The 23,497-nt window shown below is 39.3% G+C and overlaps 1 protein-coding gene and 1 non-coding gene across 23 annotated transcripts in view; both read left to right on the top strand.

The window, feature by feature from the left end:
• Positions 1-1,874: 1,874 nt before the first annotated feature.
• Wnk1 (WNK lysine deficient protein kinase 1) overlaps positions 1,875-23,497 on the top strand; it is a 114,727-nt gene continuing 93,104 nt past the window's right edge. For 16 of the 22 annotated variants that reach the window (XM_017321556.1, XM_030255355.1, XM_011241320.2 and 13 more), the window contains exons 1-2: positions 1,932-2,090; positions 2,213-3,696. In XM_017321556.1, coding sequence (XP_017177045.1) covers positions 2,938-3,696 — 759 coding nt within the window. In that variant the 5' untranslated portion in view covers positions 1,932-2,090; positions 2,213-2,937. Of the gene's footprint in view, positions 3,697-23,497 lie in introns of all 22 variants that reach the window. The other 6 variants (NM_001185020.1, NM_001185021.1, NM_198703.3 and 3 more) reach the window with 2 other exon arrangements.
• On the top strand, positions 6,259-6,342 carry Mir706 (microRNA 706). Its single transcript, NR_030487.1, has one exon. It is a non-coding gene; the product is annotated as a microRNA 706 (primary transcript).

Raw genomic sequence — 23,497 nt, 5'->3', positions numbered from 1 at the left:
TAATTTCTTTTTATAGAAACAAACATACAATAAATAAAAAAAAAACTGTGATTTACTGGTCTTTTAAAAACCCACCACTGTATAATTAAGTTTCTTTGTGTTATAAACAAAGTTTTCTCTGGTAAAGCAACTTTGAGAAAATTATAATCAACAGTCTTAAGAAGTACAAGAAAAATGCACTTCATAGTTACTTCTTCATTTGCTGACATTAGATTTATCACTGGAGATAAACCACTAATTAAATGTACTAAAACAGACTTACCATTAATAAAGTGAACTAATGATTTTCTAAAACAGTAGAGCACTAATATTTCAGTATTCTTCCTGCCCCTTCTGCACTTGTATTTCAAACTGTTCACAACCTGCCTTCTTTATTAAATCTAACAGCCATAGGGTTCAAACAAACACTAAAACTTACATGGTAGATTTCGGCAAGAAAAAAAAAAAGGAAACGTGCTGACTTCTTTTTAAACGTTTCTGATAAGTTAATATTAATTGTATAGCAAGACTTCTCTATGCGAAGTTTATCTAGATACACTGAGTCAAGGAATCTTCCGTTTAGCCGCTTCCAAATCACTCAGAGATCCTCTCATATAGTCTTGGACAAGGAAAACGCGCTTCAGAGCTCGCTCCAGTCCTGGGCTGCGACTGCAGCGTATTCACGCTCGGGTGCGGTTGCGTACGTTTAAGCGCTTCCCGCTCTCACCGGTTGGGTTAAGACTTGTAACTGCCATCTGGCTCATAAATTTGGTTTCCTACTCTGTCTGGTGCCCCCTGGTGCTCATCACAACTATAATCTTACGTAGTAGCAAAGGTGGTCCAGGAAGCACTAAAGATATTTTGAAGAGAAGAATTCCATTACTGTAAACTGCACGGATCTAGGTTTCCGGAGATCCGCGCCTTGGTATAAATTACATATGTGTACATATGCAAGTGTAGTACAGAAAGGGGATGTTTTACTGAGCCACCGAGGCAGGGTATAAGAAAACAAAAGGAAAATAATTTTTACTCAAATATAGAGGCAAAAGTCAACTATGTCCTCTCAAGTTTGTAATCAAAGATTAAAGATGTAGAATATCTTCGAACTCGACCTCCTCCCATGCTTGTCACCCGCCTCTCCCCGCCCCCTACACCTCCCGTTCCCGTTAAGTTTCCGGCAAAGCAAAGAGGTTCGCTCTGATCCTGGGTTTTATTTAGTAGGCAGCCCATCTTTGCAGCCAAAGTACTTGTTTGGAAACTGGAGATGAGCATGCGGCTTTAGTTGTTGTGAAGAAGAGAAGGATGGAATATATTTTGTTTACCCTCACCCATCTAATCAACAGTGATGGTATGTGCACTCTTCACAAAGTTTTCTGGGAGTCTTCGAATTCAGGCTCAGGTTATTCAGCTTTACCTCCTTCTCCACTCCCACACCCCTAGTCACAACACTAAGGAGGCTCTCCATTAAAGACGAACAACATCATTTTTCATTGCATGGCAGCTCTACGAGCTATCTAAGCAGAACATGACGGAAGTCTCTCATTCTCTCCTTTCTTTTCTTCTCCTTTCTTCTCTTCTTTTGCAATTGATTCCTAAATAATGATTTTGATAGCGAGCACTGAGTTTGGAACGGAATTGAGCGACCCACGATGACGCTCCCATCAGGCTTTCAGATGGGGCGGTTTTCAAAAAAAGGAACTACAATTCCCAGGAGGCACCAGGCTAGAGCAATCGCAGGGCATCACGGAAGTAGTAGGCGCGTTCCTCCCGGGTTCCTTTCACGGTTTTCACCGCGAAACTACAAATCCCATCGTGCCTCGAGCTCGGCACGCCTGCGCGAGAGCCCCCCGAGCGCGATGTGGGCGGGGCCGCCCCGGGCGGCGGGGGGCGGGGTCCAAGCGGGCTGTGTGGAGGCTTCAGACATCGGCGCCATTTAAAGCGGAGAGTTTTCCCGGGCGGACGCGCTCCTTCTGCTCGGCTATTCCGTACTCCCTTCTTCGCTGACAGAAGGCGCCTAGTGGGGTGACTGCTCTTTTTCTCTCCCTCTCCCCCTCCTCCCAGTTCTTTCGGTCTCCTCTCCTCCTGGCCAGAGAAGTAGCGGAGCCCGGGCCCCGCGGTGAGCGGCCCTCCCCTCCCCACAGTTCCCTCCCTCCTCTGCCCCCGGCGCCGGCCAGAGAGGGGAAGAGGTTCGCCAGGCCCGGGGCGGGCGGGGAGGCCTCGGGGACGGGGGGGGCCGCTCCTCAGGCTTCGAGGCTTCGAGGCTTCGGCCCTCAGCATCTAGTGATGGGCGCCCTCTGAGACTGGTCCCCTCTCCGGGGCGCGTGCTGCCTGAGGCGGCGGCCGAGCGAGCGAGCGAGCGAGCGAGCGACCGGGAACCCGGGCCGCGGCCCTCCTTCCCCTGCGCGGCCCCTCCCACTCCTGTGCCCCGGGCTGCCACCGCCCGGCGTCGGGGCTCGTCCCTCGCGCGCTGTGCCTCCGCCCTCAGGGCCTATCCCGCCGTGCTCGGCGGGCGGGCGGCGACGGCGGCAGCGGCAGCGGAGGGAGCTTAGCCGTCTTCACTTGGGTCGCATCCTCTCGCCCAGGAGCCAATTCCGCGCCCTGCTCCTCATGACTGCGGCGCTTCTGCTGCCCCAGCCCTACCGGCCTCCGCTCGCTGCAGGATGGATGCGGACTGTGCGGCGCTAACCCCCGTGGCTCCGCTCCCTCCTAGCCCGCCGACGAGCCCGCCCCGTGAGCCGCAGCAGCTTCGGTGCCAGCAGCAGCAGCCGCCGCAGCAGCCGGACTCAGTGTCCCGCGTCGCCCTCGGGGCGCCTTGTCAGTGCTGAGTGGGAGTCGTCCGGTGGTTCGGAGCCCGCCGTAGGAGCGCTGCCCAGCACTTCTTGGTGGCTTCTCCGGGTCACCCTTTTCCCTTTTCATTCATAAATCCGAGCCCGCATTCTTCACTCCATCGGACCGACCATGTCTGACGGTGCCGCCGAGAAGCAAAGCGGCACTCCGGGCTTCCTTACGCCTCCGGCGCCCGTCCCCAAGAATGGCTCAAGCTCCGATTCTTCCGTGGGCGAGAAACTGGGGGCTACGGTCGCCGACTCGGGAGTTGGCAGGACGGAGGAATATCGGCGCCGCCGGCACACTATGGACAAGGACAGTCGTGGGGCGGCCGCCACCACCACCCCCACGGAGCACCGATTCTTCCGCCGAAGCGTCATCTGCGACTCCAATGCCACCGCGTTGGAGCTGCCGGGCCTCCCTCTCTCTATCCCGCAACCTAGTGTACCTGCAGTGGTGCCCCAGAGTGCTCCACCCGAACCTCACAGAGAGGAAACTTTGACCGCCACCGTTGCTTCCCAGGTGTCTCAGCAACCCTCGGCTGCTGCCTCCCCTGGGGAACAAGCCGTTGTAGGCTCGGCCACCACGACCGTCCCCAGCAGTACCAGCAAAGACCGCCCGGTGTCCCAGCCCAGCCTCGTGGGGAGCAAAGAGGAGCCACCGCCGTCCAGAAGTGGAAGTGGCAGTGGTGGCGCCAGCGCCAAAGAGGCGCAGGAGGATAGGAGCCAGCAACAGGATGATATCGAAGAGCTGGAGACCAAGGCAGTGGGAATGTCCAATGACGGTCGCTTTCTCAAATTTGACATCGAAATCGGCAGAGGCTCCTTTAAGACAGTCTACAAAGGTCTGGACACCGAAACCACTGTGGAAGTCGCCTGGTGTGAATTGCAGGTAATGCCCCACCCCCTTTTTTCTTATTCGGTCGTTTGGATCCCAAATTTGGCTCTGTTAAGCCAGTTTGTCGAGTTCACTCTTTACTTGTAATTCTCTGACTCTGAGAGGGCGGGAAGACTAGTGTCCAAAGAGGTTGAAATTGGGAGATTGTGGAGCTTGTAGTTAGTTAGGTGTTTGGAAAAGATAGGAACTATTGGTGTCAAGAAGGATTGTTATCAGCCAGGGGTAAAAAGAGTCATTTAAGTACAAACTTGTGTGTTTAATGTCAGGCAGGAGACATGGAATTATTGGAAAAGGGTTTCCCTTCGTGTTGGGGATCGAAGAAGTGGGGCCTGGACAAGTGCTTTCCCACTGAGCTAAATATATCCTCAGCCTTTGGGAATTTTTTTTTTTTCTTTTGCTTTAAGTAAATATCAAACCTTTTTTTCCTGTACACTTCATTCTCTTCTAAGCCTCTGCAATAATGAACTGCCTTGTGTGTTTCCATCTCTAAAATCTGATTGTTAGACAAGACCCTGTACTTTTAAGGAACAACTTTCTTGATAGCAGAATATCATAGCATAGTAGCTAATAAAGGCATGCCTGGAAATCCCAACTACTTACTCTATTGGTCGAGGCAGGAGAGCCTCAAGTTCAAGGCCAGTCTGGCCTGGGTAGTGAGACACTGTCTTTTTTGTTTTGTTTTGTTTTGGTTTTTTCGAGACAGGATTTTGTATAGCCCTGGCTGTCCTGGAACTCATTCTGTAGACCAGGCTGGCCTCGAACTCAGAAATTCACCTGCCTCTGCCTCCCAAGTGCTGGGATTAAAGTCTTGCACCACCATCAAAACAACCACCCAGTCCCTGATTCCCAACTCTCTTTCCCTTTAAGTGCTTTCAGAGTAGGAAGGTACAGTATATACCTACCAATATAACCACCTACAGGTGCTTAAGCCTTATGGCTAGCTGTGATCTGACACTGTTCATTAGTCTGTCTTCATCCTATTCAGTCCATAGTGAATAGTAAAAGTCCATGCAAAATTGTATAAGTGCTTTGAAAGTTGTGATAATACCATCATTGTTGTAATATCTTATAAAAGACTTTTTGTGAGTGTCCCAAAGTATAGCCCAGACTGTCCTGAATTTGTTGATCCCTCTGCCTCAGCCTCCAGAGTATTAGAATTATAAGTTAATGCCACTATGCCAGGGATATAAAAGATTTTTAAATGAAACTTCCCAAGAGTCCGAGGGATTACAGTGCTTTCTTCCTTCCTTCCTTTTTTTTTTTAATCTCAGGGAAATTTTCAGGTTATAAATAAAGTGCAGGTATATGCTAGATTAGTTTGGACTACTAATTGCTTGAATTATAGCAATAAATAAATGTTATTATATTTATTATATAAATTTATATTTATATAAATAATATAATATAATATAATATAATATAATATATATTATAGCGATAAATAAATGTTATTATAAAGCATCTATATAAATATTGGTTTGTTAGCACTTGTTCACATCCAGAAATGAGCATGTATTTGTGGTGGAAGCAGAATTTCAGCTACATCATAGATGAAAGTGCCACTACTGATTTCTTGTCAAGAAAATGGACCAAACTGAAATAGGATTGGAAAGTAACTGAAATAATCTCAGAACTTGATTTACCCAAGAATTAATAAACAGCTTGGTTTCCAAATGTCCCAAGGTCATTTGAAATGTGAAAGGAATAATGTTTGGAATTTGCTTCTATGTGGTGGTGCATGCCTTTAATCCCGACACTCGGGAGGCAGAGGCAGGCGGATTTCTGAGTTGGAGGCCAGCCTGGTCTACAAAGTGAGTTCTAGGACAGCCAGGATTATACAGAGAAACCCTGTCTCAGAAAAAAAAAAAAATGGAGTTTGCTTCTAAATATCTAGTGAAGGTGAGCAATTACCCAGCTTCAACAATTATCAGCATATGATTGTTCACTTAAAGATAGTCGATTAAGCTTTCTCTTCCACTTCTCTATATGCTTGAAATTTATTTTCACCATTGGAAATGAGTGTTCGTTTTGTTTTTATTTTAAAAATGTGAAAGAACGTTAACTCAGCATGTGGAAGCAAACATGAAACTGGCAAGTTCTTGAACATAATTCCTTGAGTTCAACACTTAAAATGGAACTTCTAAGCACATTAATGAAGTAAAATAACCAAAAAAAAAATTACCCCTTGTTAATTTTATAACTGATAAGAGTTGGAAATGTGACAAATATTTATTTATTTATTTATTTATTTATTTAATATTTTGGTTTTTTTCAAAACAGGGTTTCTCTGTATAGCCTGGCTGTCCTGGAACTCACTCTGTAGACCAGGCTGGCCTCGAACTCAGAAATCCGCCTGCCTCTGCCTCCCAAGTGCTGGAATTAAAGGCGTGTGCCACCACTGCCTGGCCGTGACAGGTATTTTTTAAAAATTACTTTTAGCCGGGTGTGGTGGCACACGCCTTTAATCCCAGCACTTGGGAAGCAGAGGCAGGTGGATTTCTGAGTTCTAGGCCAGCCTGGTCTACAGAGTGAGTTCCAGGACAGCCAGGGCTATACAGAGAAACCCTGTCTCAAAAAACAAAAAAACAAACAAAATTACTTTTAGTAGGTTTATTTTGTTTTTTGAGATGGCTTTTTTTTTCCCTTACCCTATATTGTGAAGACTCATTGTGTACTCCAAGCTGGCCTTGAATCCATGATTCTTCTGCTGTAGCTTTTGGAGTATTGGTATTACAGGACCATGCCAGACAAACTTACCTTCATTGTTTGTTTGTTTGTTTGTTTGGTAAACTTGTCAAAATATGCCTCTCCTCCTACTGGGCAGTCATACTCAATAATTTAGATGAAACTGATTTATAGGAATTTTTGTACCAAGGATCTATTACTGATCCAGGAATTCAATTCTTCAATTACATTTGTTTTATTTAATTATCTATTTATTTAAGATTTATTTATTTATTATATATAAGTACACTGTTGCTGTCTTCAGACACTCCAGAAGAGGGTGTCAGATTTCATTACAGATGGTTGTGAGCCACCATGTGGCTTTTTATAAATGTGTGCTTTTACTTTTTATTTTTATTTATTTATTTTTAAAGACTTATTTATTTTATGTGTATGAGTGCACTGTTTCTGTCTTCAGACACACCAGAAGAGGGCATCAGATCCCATTACAGATGGTTGTGAGCCACCATGTGGTTGTTGGGAATTGAACTCAGGACTTCTGGAAAGAGCTGTCAGTGTTCTTAACTGCTGAGCCATATCATTCCAGCCCATATCATTTTGTTTTAGATCAAAATATTTGGGTTCAAATTAAAGGTCAAACCTAAGGATAAGTAAAGCTTTGAAAAGAAAAGGAAAAAAAGTACCCCTTTGACATTATCTCCCTAGCAGTGTGATTTTAAGCATGTACTACCATGCTTAGCTTTAAAATTTTTAGTGTATTAAAACTAGAAGGGTTTTGGGAAATAATAGCTCATTAGGTAAGGACCCCTGCCACTAAGCCTGATGTTCAATATAGCACCCACATTGTGGAAGGAGAGAGCCAACTTGTGAAAGTTGTTTTCTGACCCCTGCACTCTTGCTGTGGCACATGTGTACCTACATAAATAGATGCAAAATTGGATAAAATCAGGCTATCTCTCCCACCTACTTGTTTGTTAAATAAGGACCTGAAATCATAGGGCATTAAGTAATTTAGCTTTGGTTAAGAAATTACAAACATTAAAATAGTTATGATATAGCAATTTGGAAGGTATTGAAGGCAATTACAAATTAGACCTGGTAGCAGAGGCCTATAATTTTAGTTATTCAATGAGGCTGAAACAGTAAGATCACAGGTTCAAGGCCTGTCTAGGCTACAGAGTAAATTTTAGGTCAGCCTGAACAACAAAATGAGACCTTAACTCAAAACTAGAGTCAGAAAGAGAAGAGAGCTGGGGATACAGTTCAATGGTAGAGTACTTTAGTGCAGTGTTAGAATATTTGTTTAATAGCTACAAAGTTCTGGGTTCAGTCCAGAAAAGGTAAAGGAAACAACTGTGGTTACTAAAATAAAACTTGCCAGCCAAATTTCTGGCATAGATATGCTCTTCAGGGCCTATCCCATCTTAAGGAGTCTTTGGCAGTTGTAGCTTCTCTGAGAGGGAGAATCATTATCTTTTATCATGTTGTTCCCAACTGGTAGGTTTCTCATGGGCAGTCACAAATCCATGCAACAACAAATTGGATTTAGTAGGCTATTTTTAAAGAGTCAAAGAGTTGAGGAGTATGTGTTGGGGGCATATAAAAGGACTTGGAGGGGAGAAATGGTGGTGGATATATTTGTGTATACATGTTAACACTCTGAAGAATCAAGAAGAATTTAAATTTTTGTTTTTTAGAAAGGCCAGGCTGTCGTGGTACATGCCTTTAGTTCCAGCACTTGGGAGGCAGTCACAGGCTGATCTTTTGAATTTGAAGCCAGCCTGGTCTACATAGTGAGTTTCCAGAAAATCCAAGACTACACAGAGAAACCTAAAAACAACTGATCAAATAAAACAAAAACAAAAACAAAACCCCAAACTACATTTGTAGTCTCAGTAGATAGCTAATTAGTAATACTAATTTCAAATGAAGTTATACTAATTCTGTGTAGAAGTGGCTGTCAGGATTTCTAAAGTTCTCTAATAAATGACAAATTTAATTTTTATCACTTCATATGGGGATCTAGACTTTGGAGGATGAATGCGTGGGGTGTACAAATTAAACTTCCTATTGTTAGGTTATTTTTAGAGTCACAGTATGTGTAGCTATCTACCAAATTGTTTTCAATAATAAATAGGTAATATTTTGATACCACAGTCTTTACAGTCTTTTTTTTTTTTTTTTTTCCAGACAGGGTTTCTCTGTGTAGCTCTGGCTGTCCTGGAACTCACTTTGTAGACCAGGCTAGCCTCGAACTCAGAAATCTGCCTGCCTCTGCCTCCCAAGTGCTGGGATTAAAGGAGTGTGCCACTACCGCCCGGCTCGATACCAGTCTTAAGTAATAACAGAAGTCTTAAAACTCTTAATTCTTTTATCAGGATCTATTAGGCAAAAAAGCACTTTAATTCAGTCAGCTGTGCTGGTGGAAACATGTTTCTAGGGAGTTTTGTAGAGTTTACACTTTGGAGGCTGGGACAGTTTGTGGGAGCGTGCTTATTAGGAAAGCATGTAGTTTGCTTTACAAAAACAAACGTAGACCTGGTAATTTACTTATTTCTGACATTTTTCTCATAAGTTGTCTCTAAATAGTGAATTTCCTTGAAGCTCTATATACTGATGATGTGTTTTTTCAGCTTTACCTAAAAAGAGAAGTAAAAGTTGTAATTTTTGTTTACACTCCAGTCCATTTAATGCCTATATCTTAAAGTTATGGTTTGAGTTCCTAACTACATGACTTTTTGGGTGGTTTTTGTTTTTTTTTGTTTTTTTTTAAAGATTTATGTATGATAGTTGTGAGCCATCATGTGGTTGCTGGGAATGAAGGCTCGCTCTGGCCTAAATATATTTATTGTTTATGTACTATAATATATCTATAATAATAATTATTTTTGTTTTTTTTTTTTTTTTTGAGACAGGGTTTCTCTGTGTAGCCTTGGCTGTCCTGGAACTCACTCTGTAGACCAGGCTGGCCTCGAACTCAGAAGTCCGCCTGCCTCTGCCTCCCAAGTGCTGAGATTAAAAGGCAATGGGCCACCACTGCCTGGCAATTTATTCTTTTTGCTAGCTTTAACTCATTGAACTGAATCATTTGATTGTTTTGGTTTTTAATTTTGAGATAAGGGCTTACTTTGTGCCTGAGGCTGACCTAGAACTCACTGTATAGCTTAGGCTGCTCAAACTCAGAAACAATTAGAAACAATATGATTTTTGCTAGGTAAGATTGGATTTAAGATGTATGTTAACTTGGCATGGTGGTGCAAACCTGTAATCCTAGCTGCAATCATTTAGCAGAGCCTGGATTTGAATGCAAGCAATATATTTTTTAGGAGGCTGAAATAGTAAGGTCTAATACAAGTTTAGGATTAGCCTGGCTACAGAATTACAGATACACTGTTCTAAACAAAACAATCCCTAAAATACATACTTAATGTTGTAGGAAATAACTGTTCTAGAGAATTGTAATTAGTTGACTTCTTAAAATGGTTCTTTTTCACAGTCTCAAGAATTTAAATTTGTCATTTTTCTGTATTTTCCTTTTATTCTGACCCAGATTAACATAGTTATTCCTAGTCTATGAACTTGGAAAGAGATTATATTATATAAAAGACAAGTGAGGCTATAATGTTAACCTGGTGACTGATTTCATTTGTTCACATTAAAAATTCAAGTGCGGGCAGGTGAGATGGCTCAGCGGTTAAGAGCGCAGACTGCTCTTCCAAAGGTCCTGAGTTCAAATCCCAGCAACCACATGGTGGCTCACAACCATCTGTAACAAAATCTGATGCTCTCTTCTGGAGTGTCTGAAGACAGCTACAGTGTACTTACATATAGTAAGTAAATAAATATTTAAAAAATTAAAAAAATAAAAAATAAATAAAAAAAGAGCTTAAAAAAATTCAAGTGCAAGATCCTGGTCATGTGAAATTTACCCTAATTCATACTTTGGTACTTCCACAACTGGGCTTCTGTATTCAGAATTTAAATCGTGTTATTTGAGATTTCTGGTAGCTTTAATTTTTTTCTTTTAGATCAGTGGTTCTCAATATCATATTTATATTATAATTCATAACAGTAGCAAAATTACAATTATGAAGTAGCAATGAAAATAATTTTATGGTTGGTTATCATAAGGAACTACATTAAAGGCTTGTGTTGGAAAGATTGAGAACCAATGTTTTAGATAATACTGATGGCAGAAGAAATGAAATAATTTCTGAAAATACTTGAAATAATAATCACTACTGCTTAGTAGATTTTTGGTATGTCAGTTTTTTTGTTTTTGTTTTTTTGAGACAGCATCTCTGTGATAACCCTAGTTGTCCTGGAACTCCCTTTATAGAACAGGCTGGGCTGGAACTCACAGGGATCTACCAGTCTCTGTGTTGGGGTTAAAGGTGTATGCCACCATATTCAGCTTTATTATTTTTTATATTAATATATTTTCAGTAACTTGAATTTTAATTGCTATTTTTAAAAGATTTATTTATTTATGTATATGAGTACACACTGTAGCTGTACAGATAGTTGTGAACCTTCATCTGGTTGTTGGGAATTGAATTTAGTACCTCTGCTCCCTCCGGTCGGCTGGGTGGTTTGTCAGCTACCATGTGGTTGCTAGGATTTGACCTCAGGACCTTTGAAAGCGCAGTCAGTCCTCTTACCCGCTGAGTCACCTCACCAGCCTCCTTAATTGCTATTTTTTAAACATGGGAAATATCTGGTCTTATAGAAATAGATGAGGTACTAGATGGTGGCAGCACACACCTTTAATCCCAGCAGAGGCAGGCATATCTCTCTGAGTTTGAGTCTGGTCTGCAGAGTGAGTTCCAGGACAGCTTTGGTTCCCAGAAAAACCCTGTCTTGAAAAACCAAAATACACAAAAAAAGGAAGAAGGAAAGGAAGAGGTGAAGCTTAGTATGATCTTAGTTTTGGTTTGAAGAGGCCAAATTGTCAAGTGAACAAAATTAAAACTAGGTTGCCAGCAGGACAGTGGTTTCAAACGCCTTTAATTCTAGATATAGAGGAAGGTAGACAGACCTCTGAGTTCAAGGCCTGCCTGGTCAAAACCCTGTCTCAAAAACAAAAACAAAGCCTAGGTTGCCAGTATTCATTTCTCTGCTACGTGATTCTCCTTGCCTTGGCCAAATTCTATGTTAATTATTGTATTTGTACAGCCAGTATAAAGAAAACCTGCTTTAGCCAGGTGTGGTAGCTAATACCTGTAATTTCCAGCACTTGGGAGGCTGAGGCAGGAAGATTGCTGTGAGTTAAGAGTCCAGCCTGCGCCTTTAATCCCAGCACTTGGGAGGCAGAGGCAGGCAGATTTCTGAGTTCGAGGCCAGCCTGGTCTACAGAGTGAGTTCCAGGACAACCAGGGCTATGTAGAGAAACCCTGTCTCGAAAAAACGAAAAAAACAAACAAAAAACAACAACAAAAAAAAGAGTCTAGCCTGGGCTAGAGTGAGACTCTGCCTCAAACAAAGTAGCTCAAACTTGGTCCATAAATATTAGGTATGATTATACAGTGTCTTTTTTTTTAAAAAAGATTTATTTTATTTATATGTATATGAATATACTGTTGCTATCTTCAGACACATCAGAAGAGGGCATCAGATCCCATTACAGATGGTTGTGAGCCACCATGTGGTTGCTGGGAATTGAACTCAGGACCTCTGGAAGAGCAGTCGGTGCTCTTAACCTCTGAGCCATCTCTCCAGCCCCATACAGTGTCATTTTTATTTTGTCCTTTTGAGGTTATTTATGAACATTCCACACAAAGACATATATATATATATATATATAAGTATATATATATACATATATATATACTTAAAATAATAAAAATAAATAATTGACAGTTTGTAAGATGGCTCAGCAAGTAACGCTGCTTGCCACCAAGTCTGTTGACCTGAGTTTGATTCCAGGGACTCAGATAGTGGAAGGAGAAAATGGAATCCTGAAAGTTGTCCCTTGACTTTCACAAATGTATAGGAGCATATGTGCTTCAGTGCATCTGTGTCCTTCAGAGGGCAGCTTTTAGGATAGTTCTTTTCTTTCATTAAGGGTTCCAGAGGTGGAACTTTGGGTTGTCAGGTACTTTTACCACTGAGCCATCTGACCAGCTCATTTAAAATAGCAAGATTTTAAGTAAATTCTGTTATACAGAAAGTTTTGAATTATTGTTTTAGTATTTTGTTTTTTATTTTTAAACAAAAGTTTAAATACTCTACACACATGTAGTACTTTAGGCTTTATATTTAAGAGTGCTTGCAAGGTGAATTCTTTATAATTACTGAGGAAAGGTAATTAAAAATTACTGACAGTTACTTGCTTGCCTAACACCACTGTATAAATTATTTGTAACTTCACAGCTGCACTACAGGGCAGATAGTATAGTTTTTTGACTTTTATATTTGAGGAAACAAATTCAGGTTTAACCGCTTGTTTAAGACCACTGACATGCTCAGGGTTTGCTGGCACTGCCTATAATCCCAGCACTAGGGAGGCAGAGACAGGTAGATCTCTGAATTCCAGGCTAGCCGGGGTACATAATGAGATCTTATATCTTAGTTCTTGTTCTTTCTACTAGAAAGTACTTTGTGGAAGAAATCAGTTTGAATCTACTGGAATTCTAAATCTTATTCCATTTAGCAATTATTTTTAAGGTCACACATGTTATACTTCTTCCTGAAACAAATCTCCATTTAAATAGCCTTTTAGGCAATGTTTACATTTAGATGATAGAAGGTTTATTTTACTAATTTAATGTGCTTATAAATTTTTAGATATTATAGATATTGGTTATTGTTGAAAATACTCTGTCAGGCTTAAGTGTTTAAAGAGAAATATTTCTGACAGTCATTGTGAGATTATTTTGTGGAAACAGGATATTCCTTTACTTTCAGTAACTTCATGTAACTAAAGTTTTGCCTTCAAAGTAGAAAGATTTTGTCATTAAATATTTGTTTTGCTTTTAAAACAGTAGCTCTTTATGTAGCCCAAGCTGACCTTGAACTCATAATTTCTTGCTTTGCCCTCCTTGGTGCTAGAATTATGAGTGCTTAATGCCTGGCTTCAGTATCTTCAATATCCTTACCAACACTTCTGATATTCTCTGTACTAGGCAGTGGAATTGTTAATTTTGTTAGAACTAGTTTTAGTGTTTTAAAGGAAAATAGGTATGAGTAAATTTCATGACTTAGCATTTGGGTTTGCATTACTTGAGTCTTTCTTTTTTTTTTTTCTTTTTGGTTTTTCGAGACAGGGTTTCCTCTGTGTAGCCCTGGCTGGCCTGGAACTGTAGACCAGGCTGGTCTCGAACTCAGAAATCCTCCTGCCTCTGCCTCCCGAGTGCTGGGATTAAAGGCCTGCGCCACCACGCCCAGCTACTTGAGTCTCTCTTGCTTCTAGGCATTAGAGAGCATTCAGGTCAGGTGCAGCACTGCAATCTCCAATGAAATAGAAACAAAACTGTTTTTGCCTGTCTAGCTAGCTAAGTCATCCCAGTCTGATTGGGCACTATCATGGGGTTACTGGGAGGTCTCACCATTGGAGTAATGGATATTTTTGGTATGTGGCCTCTCATTCGAAGCCTCATTCCAGGTTCAAGTTCTATGGACGTCATCCCAGGAAAAGGAGGGCTCTTGGGAGGGTTCCTTATGGTAGGGTATTGGCTGGGAACAGGTAGGATCAGGACCCCTGCAAGATGAGAAGAAGAGAATGAAGCTGGATGTATTTTTTTCTTGTTTAAAGCAACTGTTACTTTGTCAGTCAGGCTGTGAGCCTACTCTTCTTATATCCATTTGTTTTTTGTTTTTTGTTTGTTTGGTTAGTTTTTTGATTGGATATTTTCTTTATTTACATTTCAAATGTTTTTCCCTTTCCAGGTCTCCCTTTCTGGGAACCCCCTATACCATCCCTCTCCCCTTGCCTCTGAGGGTGCTCCTCACCCCCCACTCTCACTCCCATCCTCCCACAATGGCATTTTCCTACACTGGGGCATCGTACACCCTCAGGCCCAAGAGCCTAACTGGTATCCAACAAAGCCATCTTCTCCCACATATGTGGCCGGGACCATGAGTTGCTCTTGGTTGTACTCTTTGGTTGGTGGTGCAGTCCCTGGGACCTTGGAGGAGTCTGGCCTGTTGACACTGTTGCTCCCTCCATGGGGCTACAAACCCCCTCAGCTCCTTCAGTCCCTTCTTCAACTCCTTCATTGGGGACCCCAGAGCTCAGTCCAGATCTTGAACTCAGAAATCTGCCTGCCTCTGCCTCCGGAGTGCTGGGATTAAAGGTGCGCACCACCACTGCCCAGCCCTTTTATTTTTCTTGATTTATTAGAAAAATAATTTCCCTGGGCTGGATATATAATTTGTAGAGTGCTTGCCCTGGTGGTGTGGTGGTGCATGGCTTCAATCCTAGCATTTGGTAGGTATCAGCCTTTATAACTAAAATTTTGGTCATGAAGCTAAAATTTACAGTTGAGTTCTTATCCAAGTGTGTATTATTTCTAAATTCTTAGAGATCTTGGGATGTTTGGTCTACAAATGGAAATATTTAGTTAAGACTTTAAGAAGTTTATCAGTTACTATATTATCATTTTGAACAAAGTTTTAAGTCATTCTTGATTAAACTGCCAAATTTATTTTTGTTTTCTACTTGTTAACATTTGTTCAGAGATGCAAGAATCCTCGCTGCTTCTCAGATAATTTTTTTTCTTTCTTAATGTGTATGGGCATATCACTTGCATATATGTCTGCATCATGTATATGCTTGGTGCCCTTGGAGGTCAGAAGAGAGGGTATTGATCCTCTGAAGAGGGCAGTGGATCCCCCAGGACTGGAGTTTTTTAAAAAATGGTTGTGAGCTGCCATGTGACAACTTGGGTTGGCTGGAAAAATAGCCAGGTGTTTGTTTAAACACCAAACCATCTCTCCTGCCCTTCTCAGAAAATTTTGTAAAAGCCAAGTATTTAAATACTTAAAAAATAACATTGACACTGTATTGTTGGATCTGGCCTGGTGGTACACACCTTTAATCTCAGCATTCAGGAAAAAGGCAAATGGATCTTTGTCAGTTTGATGCCAGTCTGGTTTACATATTAAGTTCCAGGCCAGCTAGGGCTACATAAGGAGACCCCTGCCTCAACAAAACAAACTGCTGGGTATGATTGATAAACAAGCACATGTAATCCCAGCACTCTAGAGGCAGAGATAGAAGGACTGCTCTGAGTTCAAGGCCAGCCTGATCTAAAAGTGATTTCTAGTGAGTCCCTTTCTCAAAAGAAAGTTAGAGGGAAAAATATTTGAGGAAGTTTAGTTTTGTGTATTGACTAAGCTTAGAGGTGGAGAAGGTTTAGTGTGGTTTTTCACTTTCTTATCTATACATATACATATTGGGCACATGCCAGAGCATGTGTTTGGAAGTCTGTAACATCTGACAACTGGCAGGAATTGGTGGTTCTCTCCTTAAACCATGTGAGATTGAACTCTGGTTGCCAGGCATGGTTGATATTGTTCTTTCACTGGCCCAAGAGTTACTGTAAACATTTTGAACAGTTACATACAGCATAGTTCCTTATGGATATACACAATTTATCTCATTTCCTATCTAACCTAGATTATTATGTTATTTTCTATCACAAATAGAGTCTTATTCAGGTTATGACGGAAATATAGCTTTTTAAAAAAGAATCGTATTTGTTTATTTGGAGTCAATGTCATTTTAGAGATAAAGAAACTGAAATTAAATAATTTATCAAGACTACAACTAGCAAATAATAGGACTGGGAATTGAGCCCAGATCTTTTATATTTTTATTTTCTTATTTTTTTTACCTTTCTTTCCATTCTTTCCAGTATAAAGTTAAGAGGTTGAGAATCCTCTTAACTTTAGAATTACCTTGTTAGTATACATTAAAACTAATAGTTCAATTTGTTTATGGACTAAAGATTGAAGTGGTTTTTCAGTATTCAATTTGTTGTTATATTTTAAATTTGTGAAGCTGAAATTAGGTTTCAGTGTGCTCTTAGTTTGTATGGCATTTGTAACTGAGCAGTATTTTGGAGAGCTATATCACATATGAATGATTTTACAAGGAATCAGAAGAGGCTGGTTAAAAAAAAAATGAGGATCTGTGAATAGGAATGTGAAATTAAACTAGAAAACTCTGAGTCATAATTGTTGACTAGTGTTTACAAAGACCTGGTCATACAGGGTAGGTATTCAGGAACTTCAAAGATAAAAGATTGGACTAAATGACCTCCTGGGCCTTTAATTACTGCTAGTCTGTGGTTTATTGAGAATTATGTGCCTGTGTTATTCTCATTCCAGAATGGAATGTAGTATTACTTCTAGTTTTACTTTTATAGCTCAAGGGTAGAGTGCTTGCTTAGCATTTATGAGGGTCAGTTCCCGGTTTATGTCAGCATTTGTGGGTTTTTAGCTTTTTATTTTTGAAAAGTTACATTTTTATCAGTTAAGTCCTTGTTTTACTTTAGAATAATCATGAATCATGAATCTTGAGATAGAGCTAACTATGGCTAAAAGTAATTCAGGTGATATGACTCAATACGTTTGGTGTGTGTGAAATTAAATAATTTACCAAGACCACAACTAGAAAATAGGTGTGTGATTGTGTGTGTGTGTGTGTGTGTGTGTGTGTGTGTGTGTGTTTTGCTGGAAATTGAACACAGGGCCTTGTGCATATTAGGCAAGTGTTCTATCACTGACCTGCTGCCCAGGAATCAATACTTTTTTTTTTTTTTTTTTGAGAAGATTTTTTTTTGCTTAATTTTGAGGTGGTGTCTCATAGCAGAGGTTAGCCTTGAATTCCTATTCCCCCTTCCTTTACCTCCCAAATGCTAGGGTTAATTATTGTCTTGTGCCACAACCTCAGCTTAATTATATTTCAGAAAAATGTGTGAGTGAACCTTTGGTAGCCTTTAATTTTGATATAAGAGGATTTTCTGTTCTCATTTAGAATTCTTAGGTATGTTAGTGTGAGTTTAATATAAACACAAACAGCATTTCTGTAAATTGAACTTAAGATGAAAAGTAGTGTACTTAAAAATGTCTTAGGTAAGCAAATGGCTCAGTGACACTTACTGCACAGCCTGGCAACCTGACTGCTGTCACTGGAACCCATGCAAAGGTGGTAGGAGAGACCTGCCATTACAGTTATCTTCTGGCCCCATCATGAAAACCATGGTACATGTGTTCAAATACACATCATGCATGCACACACAATACTAACATTTAAAGTCTCTTTGACTGCATATGACAAGCTTGAAAGAAAACTAGGATGTTTTATCTTGTTTTAGAGATAAAGGACTTAGATACTCAAGTTAGCGACCCTTTTCTCTTGCTTGTACTTTTTTTTTTTTTTTTTTGCAAATTATCCATACTTTACCAGTTTGACGCATTATAAGAGCCATTACAATATTCAGTGCCATTGCTGAATATTCTGTTTGTGATTTTTGTTGATAGTCATTGATAGAACTGCTTAAAAGTGAACGGATAATGTCTATAGAACTAATTGAACACTTTGGAGGGTGGTTTCTTTTCATGCAGTACCATAAGTTTATCATGAGTACTGGAAAAGAGGGGGATAGTAGTAGTACATCTTTGATTGTACAGTACTTATGAACTGCACTATGTTTGCAATACTTGTTTTTGTTCTTTATATAGAGAGAATCTTTTTCTAACTCAATTTTGTGTATTAATTTGATTTTTTTTTTTAAAATCTCATCACTTTATTCGCTGGTGGGCAATGAAGTAACTTCTAGTGTTCTAGAGAAATGCTGAAGGTCAAGCATACAATTTGGTTCACAGAGCTACACTTATGCTAAAGTGGGCAACAAGAGCACCCAAATAAACCATTCTGTCATGTCTTCTGAAAGTAGATCAGTACAGCCAGGCTCACTGAGAAAAGCATCTGTTCAACTGGCACTCATTTCACCTGATACTCATGTGTGGATGCAGAGGAAGAATTCGTTCAGAAGTTGCTAAGCAGATTCTTCCGTACAAAAAAAAAAACCCATCAAACAGTACAGAAGTAAAATCTTGTTGCTCATCATGTCCTGGGAGGTACAAAATGAGGCAGCACTGGTTGGGGAGAACCAGGCTTTCTTGGCTCTTGTTTATAATTTGATTTTTTGAGACAGAATTTCACTGTGTAATCAAGGTTGTTTTTGAACGGCCAGGTTGGCCTGGCTTCCTGGCTGTGGGGCTTATAGGTGTGTGTCACAATGATCTACTAGCAAATCCAATTTTAACTTTTAATTTTTGTGTGTGTGTTTTTTTTAAAGATTTATTTATTTATTATATATGAGTACACTGTAGCTGTTTTCAGACACACTGGAAGAGGGCATCAGATCTCACTACAGATGGTTGTGAGCCACCATGTGGTTGCTGGGATTTGAACTCAGGACCTCTGGAAGAACAGTCAGTTTTCTCAAACTCTGAGCCATCTCTCCAGCTCTTTTGTGTGTTTTTATTGATTTAGTTATTAGCAAAAATTTATTAGGTGATGGGAATAAGGTCTTTTGTATATTCTAAGATGTTACTTTTTTAATGAAAGCTTAATTTATAGTAAGATAATACAGATAACAAAAATGCAAAACGATTCAACTCCATTTTGTAGTACTTTGCTTCTAAATTTAGGTAATATAAGAAAGGAGATTTTCAGTTATATTACAACCATGGCTATGCATTTCTAAACAAGTGTGTTGCATTCCTAAATGAAGTGTGCTGCATGCACTACTGAGCATAATGTGAAAAGAAAAGTGCCATAAAAAAGCTAAGTACCAAGTAACTAGCTAGAAAAAGCTTTTAATGGGATGGCTGGCATGGTCATTAATCTGGTATACTAGTTCTTGGGAAAGTGGTCACATGTACTAGGGTGCAATGTGTTTTAGATATTAGAACCCAAAATAAGAGACTCATTCTGACCTCACTCAGACCTAAATGCTAATGTAGTTTTTTACAGCCTAATTTAACTTATTTTAGGAGATTTGGCTCATATGTAAACTATAGAAGAATGATGCATTGTTAGTAAAGATCCAACCAACTTTAGGGCTTTGTCTTAAATACACTTCTAATTCTTGATTCAGTCTTAGTTCTGTGACTTTTTTCCGGATATTTAGGTGTATATTATGGCTTGCTATAGTTGAGCTATAAAAGTTAAAAAACTTTTATGACTGAGAAGTATTCAAGTATTCTAAGTAACACTTTGACGATAAGCGCACATATAAAAGTCTAACCTTTCATAACAAAGATGGCACTATTTATAGATTATTCAGAAAAACATTTAGGGTAAAAATTGTTTTTTGTTTGTTTGTTTTGTTTTGTACTGAATATTAAACCCAGTACCTTACACATGCTAGGCAAATACTTTATCATTGAGGTATATCAGTTCCTTTTTTGTTTTAGTTTGAGACAGGGTCTCATTAGTTTCCAGCTAGACTTGAATTTGTAATTCTTTGGCCTTAGTCTTTGGAGTAGCTACTATACTTTTGGTCCTTTGCCTTAGCCTGAAGCTGCATATTGTTTTTTAAATAATAATTATTTAAACTATAAGTATTTTCTACAAAATAAAAATTATTGGCTATATGAATTTTAGTTTTTGTCATATTTAATTGTAACAAACCATCTATTTCATTCTTAGGGACAGATGATTATGGTTTTATGTAACAGCTAAAGTTGGGTCCTTGTAAAGTTCTTTATTCTTGTTTTTTCTTTAAGACAGGGAGGATCTCATGCAGCTCTGGCCTTGCAGAGAATGGCCTTGAATTCTTGATATGCAGCGAATTCCACCCCCCAACTCCCCACTTCTGCATGCACTGGCTTATATAGTACTGGAGCTCCAAATTAGGGGGTGGATGCTAGGCAAGGTTTTTCTAACTTTGCTATATCTTAGATAGTTATCTATTTTTATTTTAAAGATTTTAGTTTTAATTAGTGTGTATGGTTAGATAGGAAGAGGGTTGTGCATACATATGCAGTATTGACAGACAGAAGAGGGCATCAAATCATGTAGAACTTGAGTAACAGGTGGTTATGAAACATTGATGTGGGTCCTGGAAGTGGATACCTTTCAAGAGTAGAACATGTTCCCAAAGATGAGCTATCTCTCCAGTCCCAATCTGTTAGGTTTTTACTTTTACTTTGAATTTAATCTTTATTAATAGGCAGAGTACTCTTTAGCTATAACAAGATAGTGACACTAAAATTTATCAGCAACTTTTTGGACTTGAGTTTCTGAAAGACCAGGCTAGCAATGAATTCTTATCTCTGTCTCCGAAGTGCTGGGACTAAAGGCATGGGCCGCCACTGCCCAAATATGATAATCCTTTTTTATTTAAAAAAATATAAGACATGATAATTCAGTAAAGTGTATAGTGGCAAATTTACATACATACATACACACATATATTCATGAAATCATCATAGTTAAGCTGTTTATTAATATTTTCTAAAACTCTAATCACCTGTCACTGTATTAAAATGTGTAGATGTTTTTCCATTTTGGAGTTAATCTGTTTTAGAGACTTTCTAATCTTCAATTTGTGCTGGTGATTTTCTAAGTTGTTGTCTAGGTTAGGGTCTTAATTTGGGTATTTCTTCTATCTCTGCATGCTATTACAGCCTGGTTCCAGACTCCCATTTCTTAGTCTTTTTTGATTTCCTCCTTTGTACAAGTATTTTATTTGTTTGTTTGCTTCTTTTCCTTCCCCTTTCCCTTCCCCTTCCCCTCCCTTGTTTTTCAAGGCAGGGTTTTGGGTGTAGGCCCTCTTGTCCTGGAATTCACTCTGTAGACCACATTTTCTGCCTCTGCCTTACAAGTGCAGGGATTAAACGTGTATGCTTCCACTGCCAGCTACATTTGCTTTCTTATATACCCCTAGGAACTCCTGGCCAGATTTGGCATCACTCACAGTGTGCTGGGCTCCTTCATCAAGAAAATGTCTCAAAAGACTTGCCTACAGCTATTTTCTCAATTGAGATTCTCTCTTTCCAGATGACTTCAACTTGTATCAAGTTGACAAAAAACCCTAATCAGTGCATTATTTGGAAGATACGGTTTGAAGCCAATAGCTTTTCATTCTTCTATCTCTGTAATTGGTAGTTTGGATATTATATTTAGATTGGAAATGGTTCTTGTAGATTTTAAAGGAATGCTTTATTTTAGTTTTTGTATTATTGTTGGATGCTGGTAGGACACTTTGCTATTTCTTTGCTATCTCCCATTACTGAAAGTTTTCAAAGTTTCTTTTTTTCTTGTATTTTGAAATACACTACTGTAATGTGCTGTGGTGTAAGTCTTATTTTTTTTTTTTCATGGCTCTTAGTGTCTGTAAACAATGGCCATCAATTCTGAGAATTTTCTTCAATTTATTTCTTGTCCTTGATTTCTGTTTTGGGACAGCTATTTTTTTTTTTTTTCTCCTAGGTGAGTTATTTTTTTCTTTTAATCTTTTGGCTCTCTTTGTTATGAATTTCTCTAGGAAATTTTTATTTGAGCATACTATTAAGTTTAATTTTGGGGTGTGTGTGTGTGTGTGTTTATGCAGGCATGCTAGATGCCTGCAGAGGTCAGAAGAGGTCCCCAGAACTAAAGTTTTGGATAATTGTGAGATACCATGTGGGTCCTGGGAATTGAACCCAGGCCTTCTGGAAGAATCTGCTTTTTAACAGTAGTACCAACTCTCTAGCCTGTTTGTTTGAGAAAAGTACTCACTATAAAGCCCTAGCTTGCTTGGAATCACACAGAGCCATTTATCTCCTAGAGCTGGGATTAAAGGCATTCACCATCATGCCTGGCTAAAAGATTTTATTTTTATTTAAATTAAAAAAAAAGATTGTGTGTAACCTGCCTCCCTTAAAATGGGAAGCTGCTTTATTTCTTCAGATATTTATTATAAATGATTTACTTAGTAAAAAAATATTGAAGAAAGAAAATAAACTTCTAGCTTACAGGATGTATCCCTTAAAGTATTTAAACATTAATTAATGCGATTGCTAAGTCATTTCCTGATAGTTTTCTTCTCATCTGTTTGCTGCCTTTAGCATTTTTGTCTTTTTTAAAAATATATTTTAATACAACAGTGATTTGTTATTATGTATTTAAAACATGCACCATTCACTTAGCAGTCTTAATTACCCAGGATCTATACAAGAGTACCTTAGGTGAGGTGAATTTATACTTACTTATTTTCCCTATTAATTCCCTATGAAAAGGAACTTTCTTACTTGTTTTTGTAGTACCTAAAAATTATTACTAATCCAGCCAAGCTTCCCCATCCCCACCACCTCAAATAGGAGAGAGCATATTAATGAAATCTTTCTTTTCTTTTTTTTTTAAAGATTTATTTATTTATTTACACTGTAGATCTCTTTAGACACCAGAATAGGACATTGAATCGCATTACAGATGGTTGTGAGCCATTATGTGGTTGCTGAGAATTGAACACAGGACCTCTTGAAGAGCAGACAGTGCTGTTTTTCCAGGCATTTTTCCAGCCCACAAAAAGTTTTCTTAAAGAGAAAATTCGCTGCATGAGTCCACACCCTTTCTTTTTCTCATTAGAATACAAACAGGCATTTTAAAAAGATAAAACAAAACCTAATAAATCAGAATAGGATGAAGCAAATAACCAGGAGAAAAAGAACCCAAGGAAAAGCACAAACACATTCAAAGACACATGTTTGCACACATAAATTCCATTAAAACACAAAACCAAGAACCATTTTTATATATATATATATATATATATATATACACACACACACACACACACACACACACACACATACATATATACATACATACACACACACACACACACAAACACACACACACACACATATATGAAAAAAAAATGAAGAAAAAGAATAAAAATAAAGCCGGGTGTGGTAGCCCACGCCTTTAATCCCAGCACTCTTGATTCTGTTTCTTCATATGTTCATGCACATGTCTACTCATACTATATTTTGAAAAACCATGTGAACCTTTCTGAGGCTCACTTTGTTTTCTGAAGCTTATGGAATTCTTATCAGGTATAATGAACACTAAAATACAATTTGGAAGTATAGCCTAGATCTGCCTGGT

Source organism: Mus musculus, chromosome 6 (assembly GCF_000001635.26).
Source record: "Mus musculus strain C57BL/6J chromosome 6, GRCm38.p6 C57BL/6J".
In the NCBI taxonomy this organism is placed as follows: domain Eukaryota; kingdom Metazoa; phylum Chordata; class Mammalia; order Rodentia; family Muridae; genus Mus; species Mus musculus.
The sequence above is the reverse complement of the archived record's forward strand: the minus strand, read 5'-3'. Positions and strand labels throughout refer to the sequence as shown.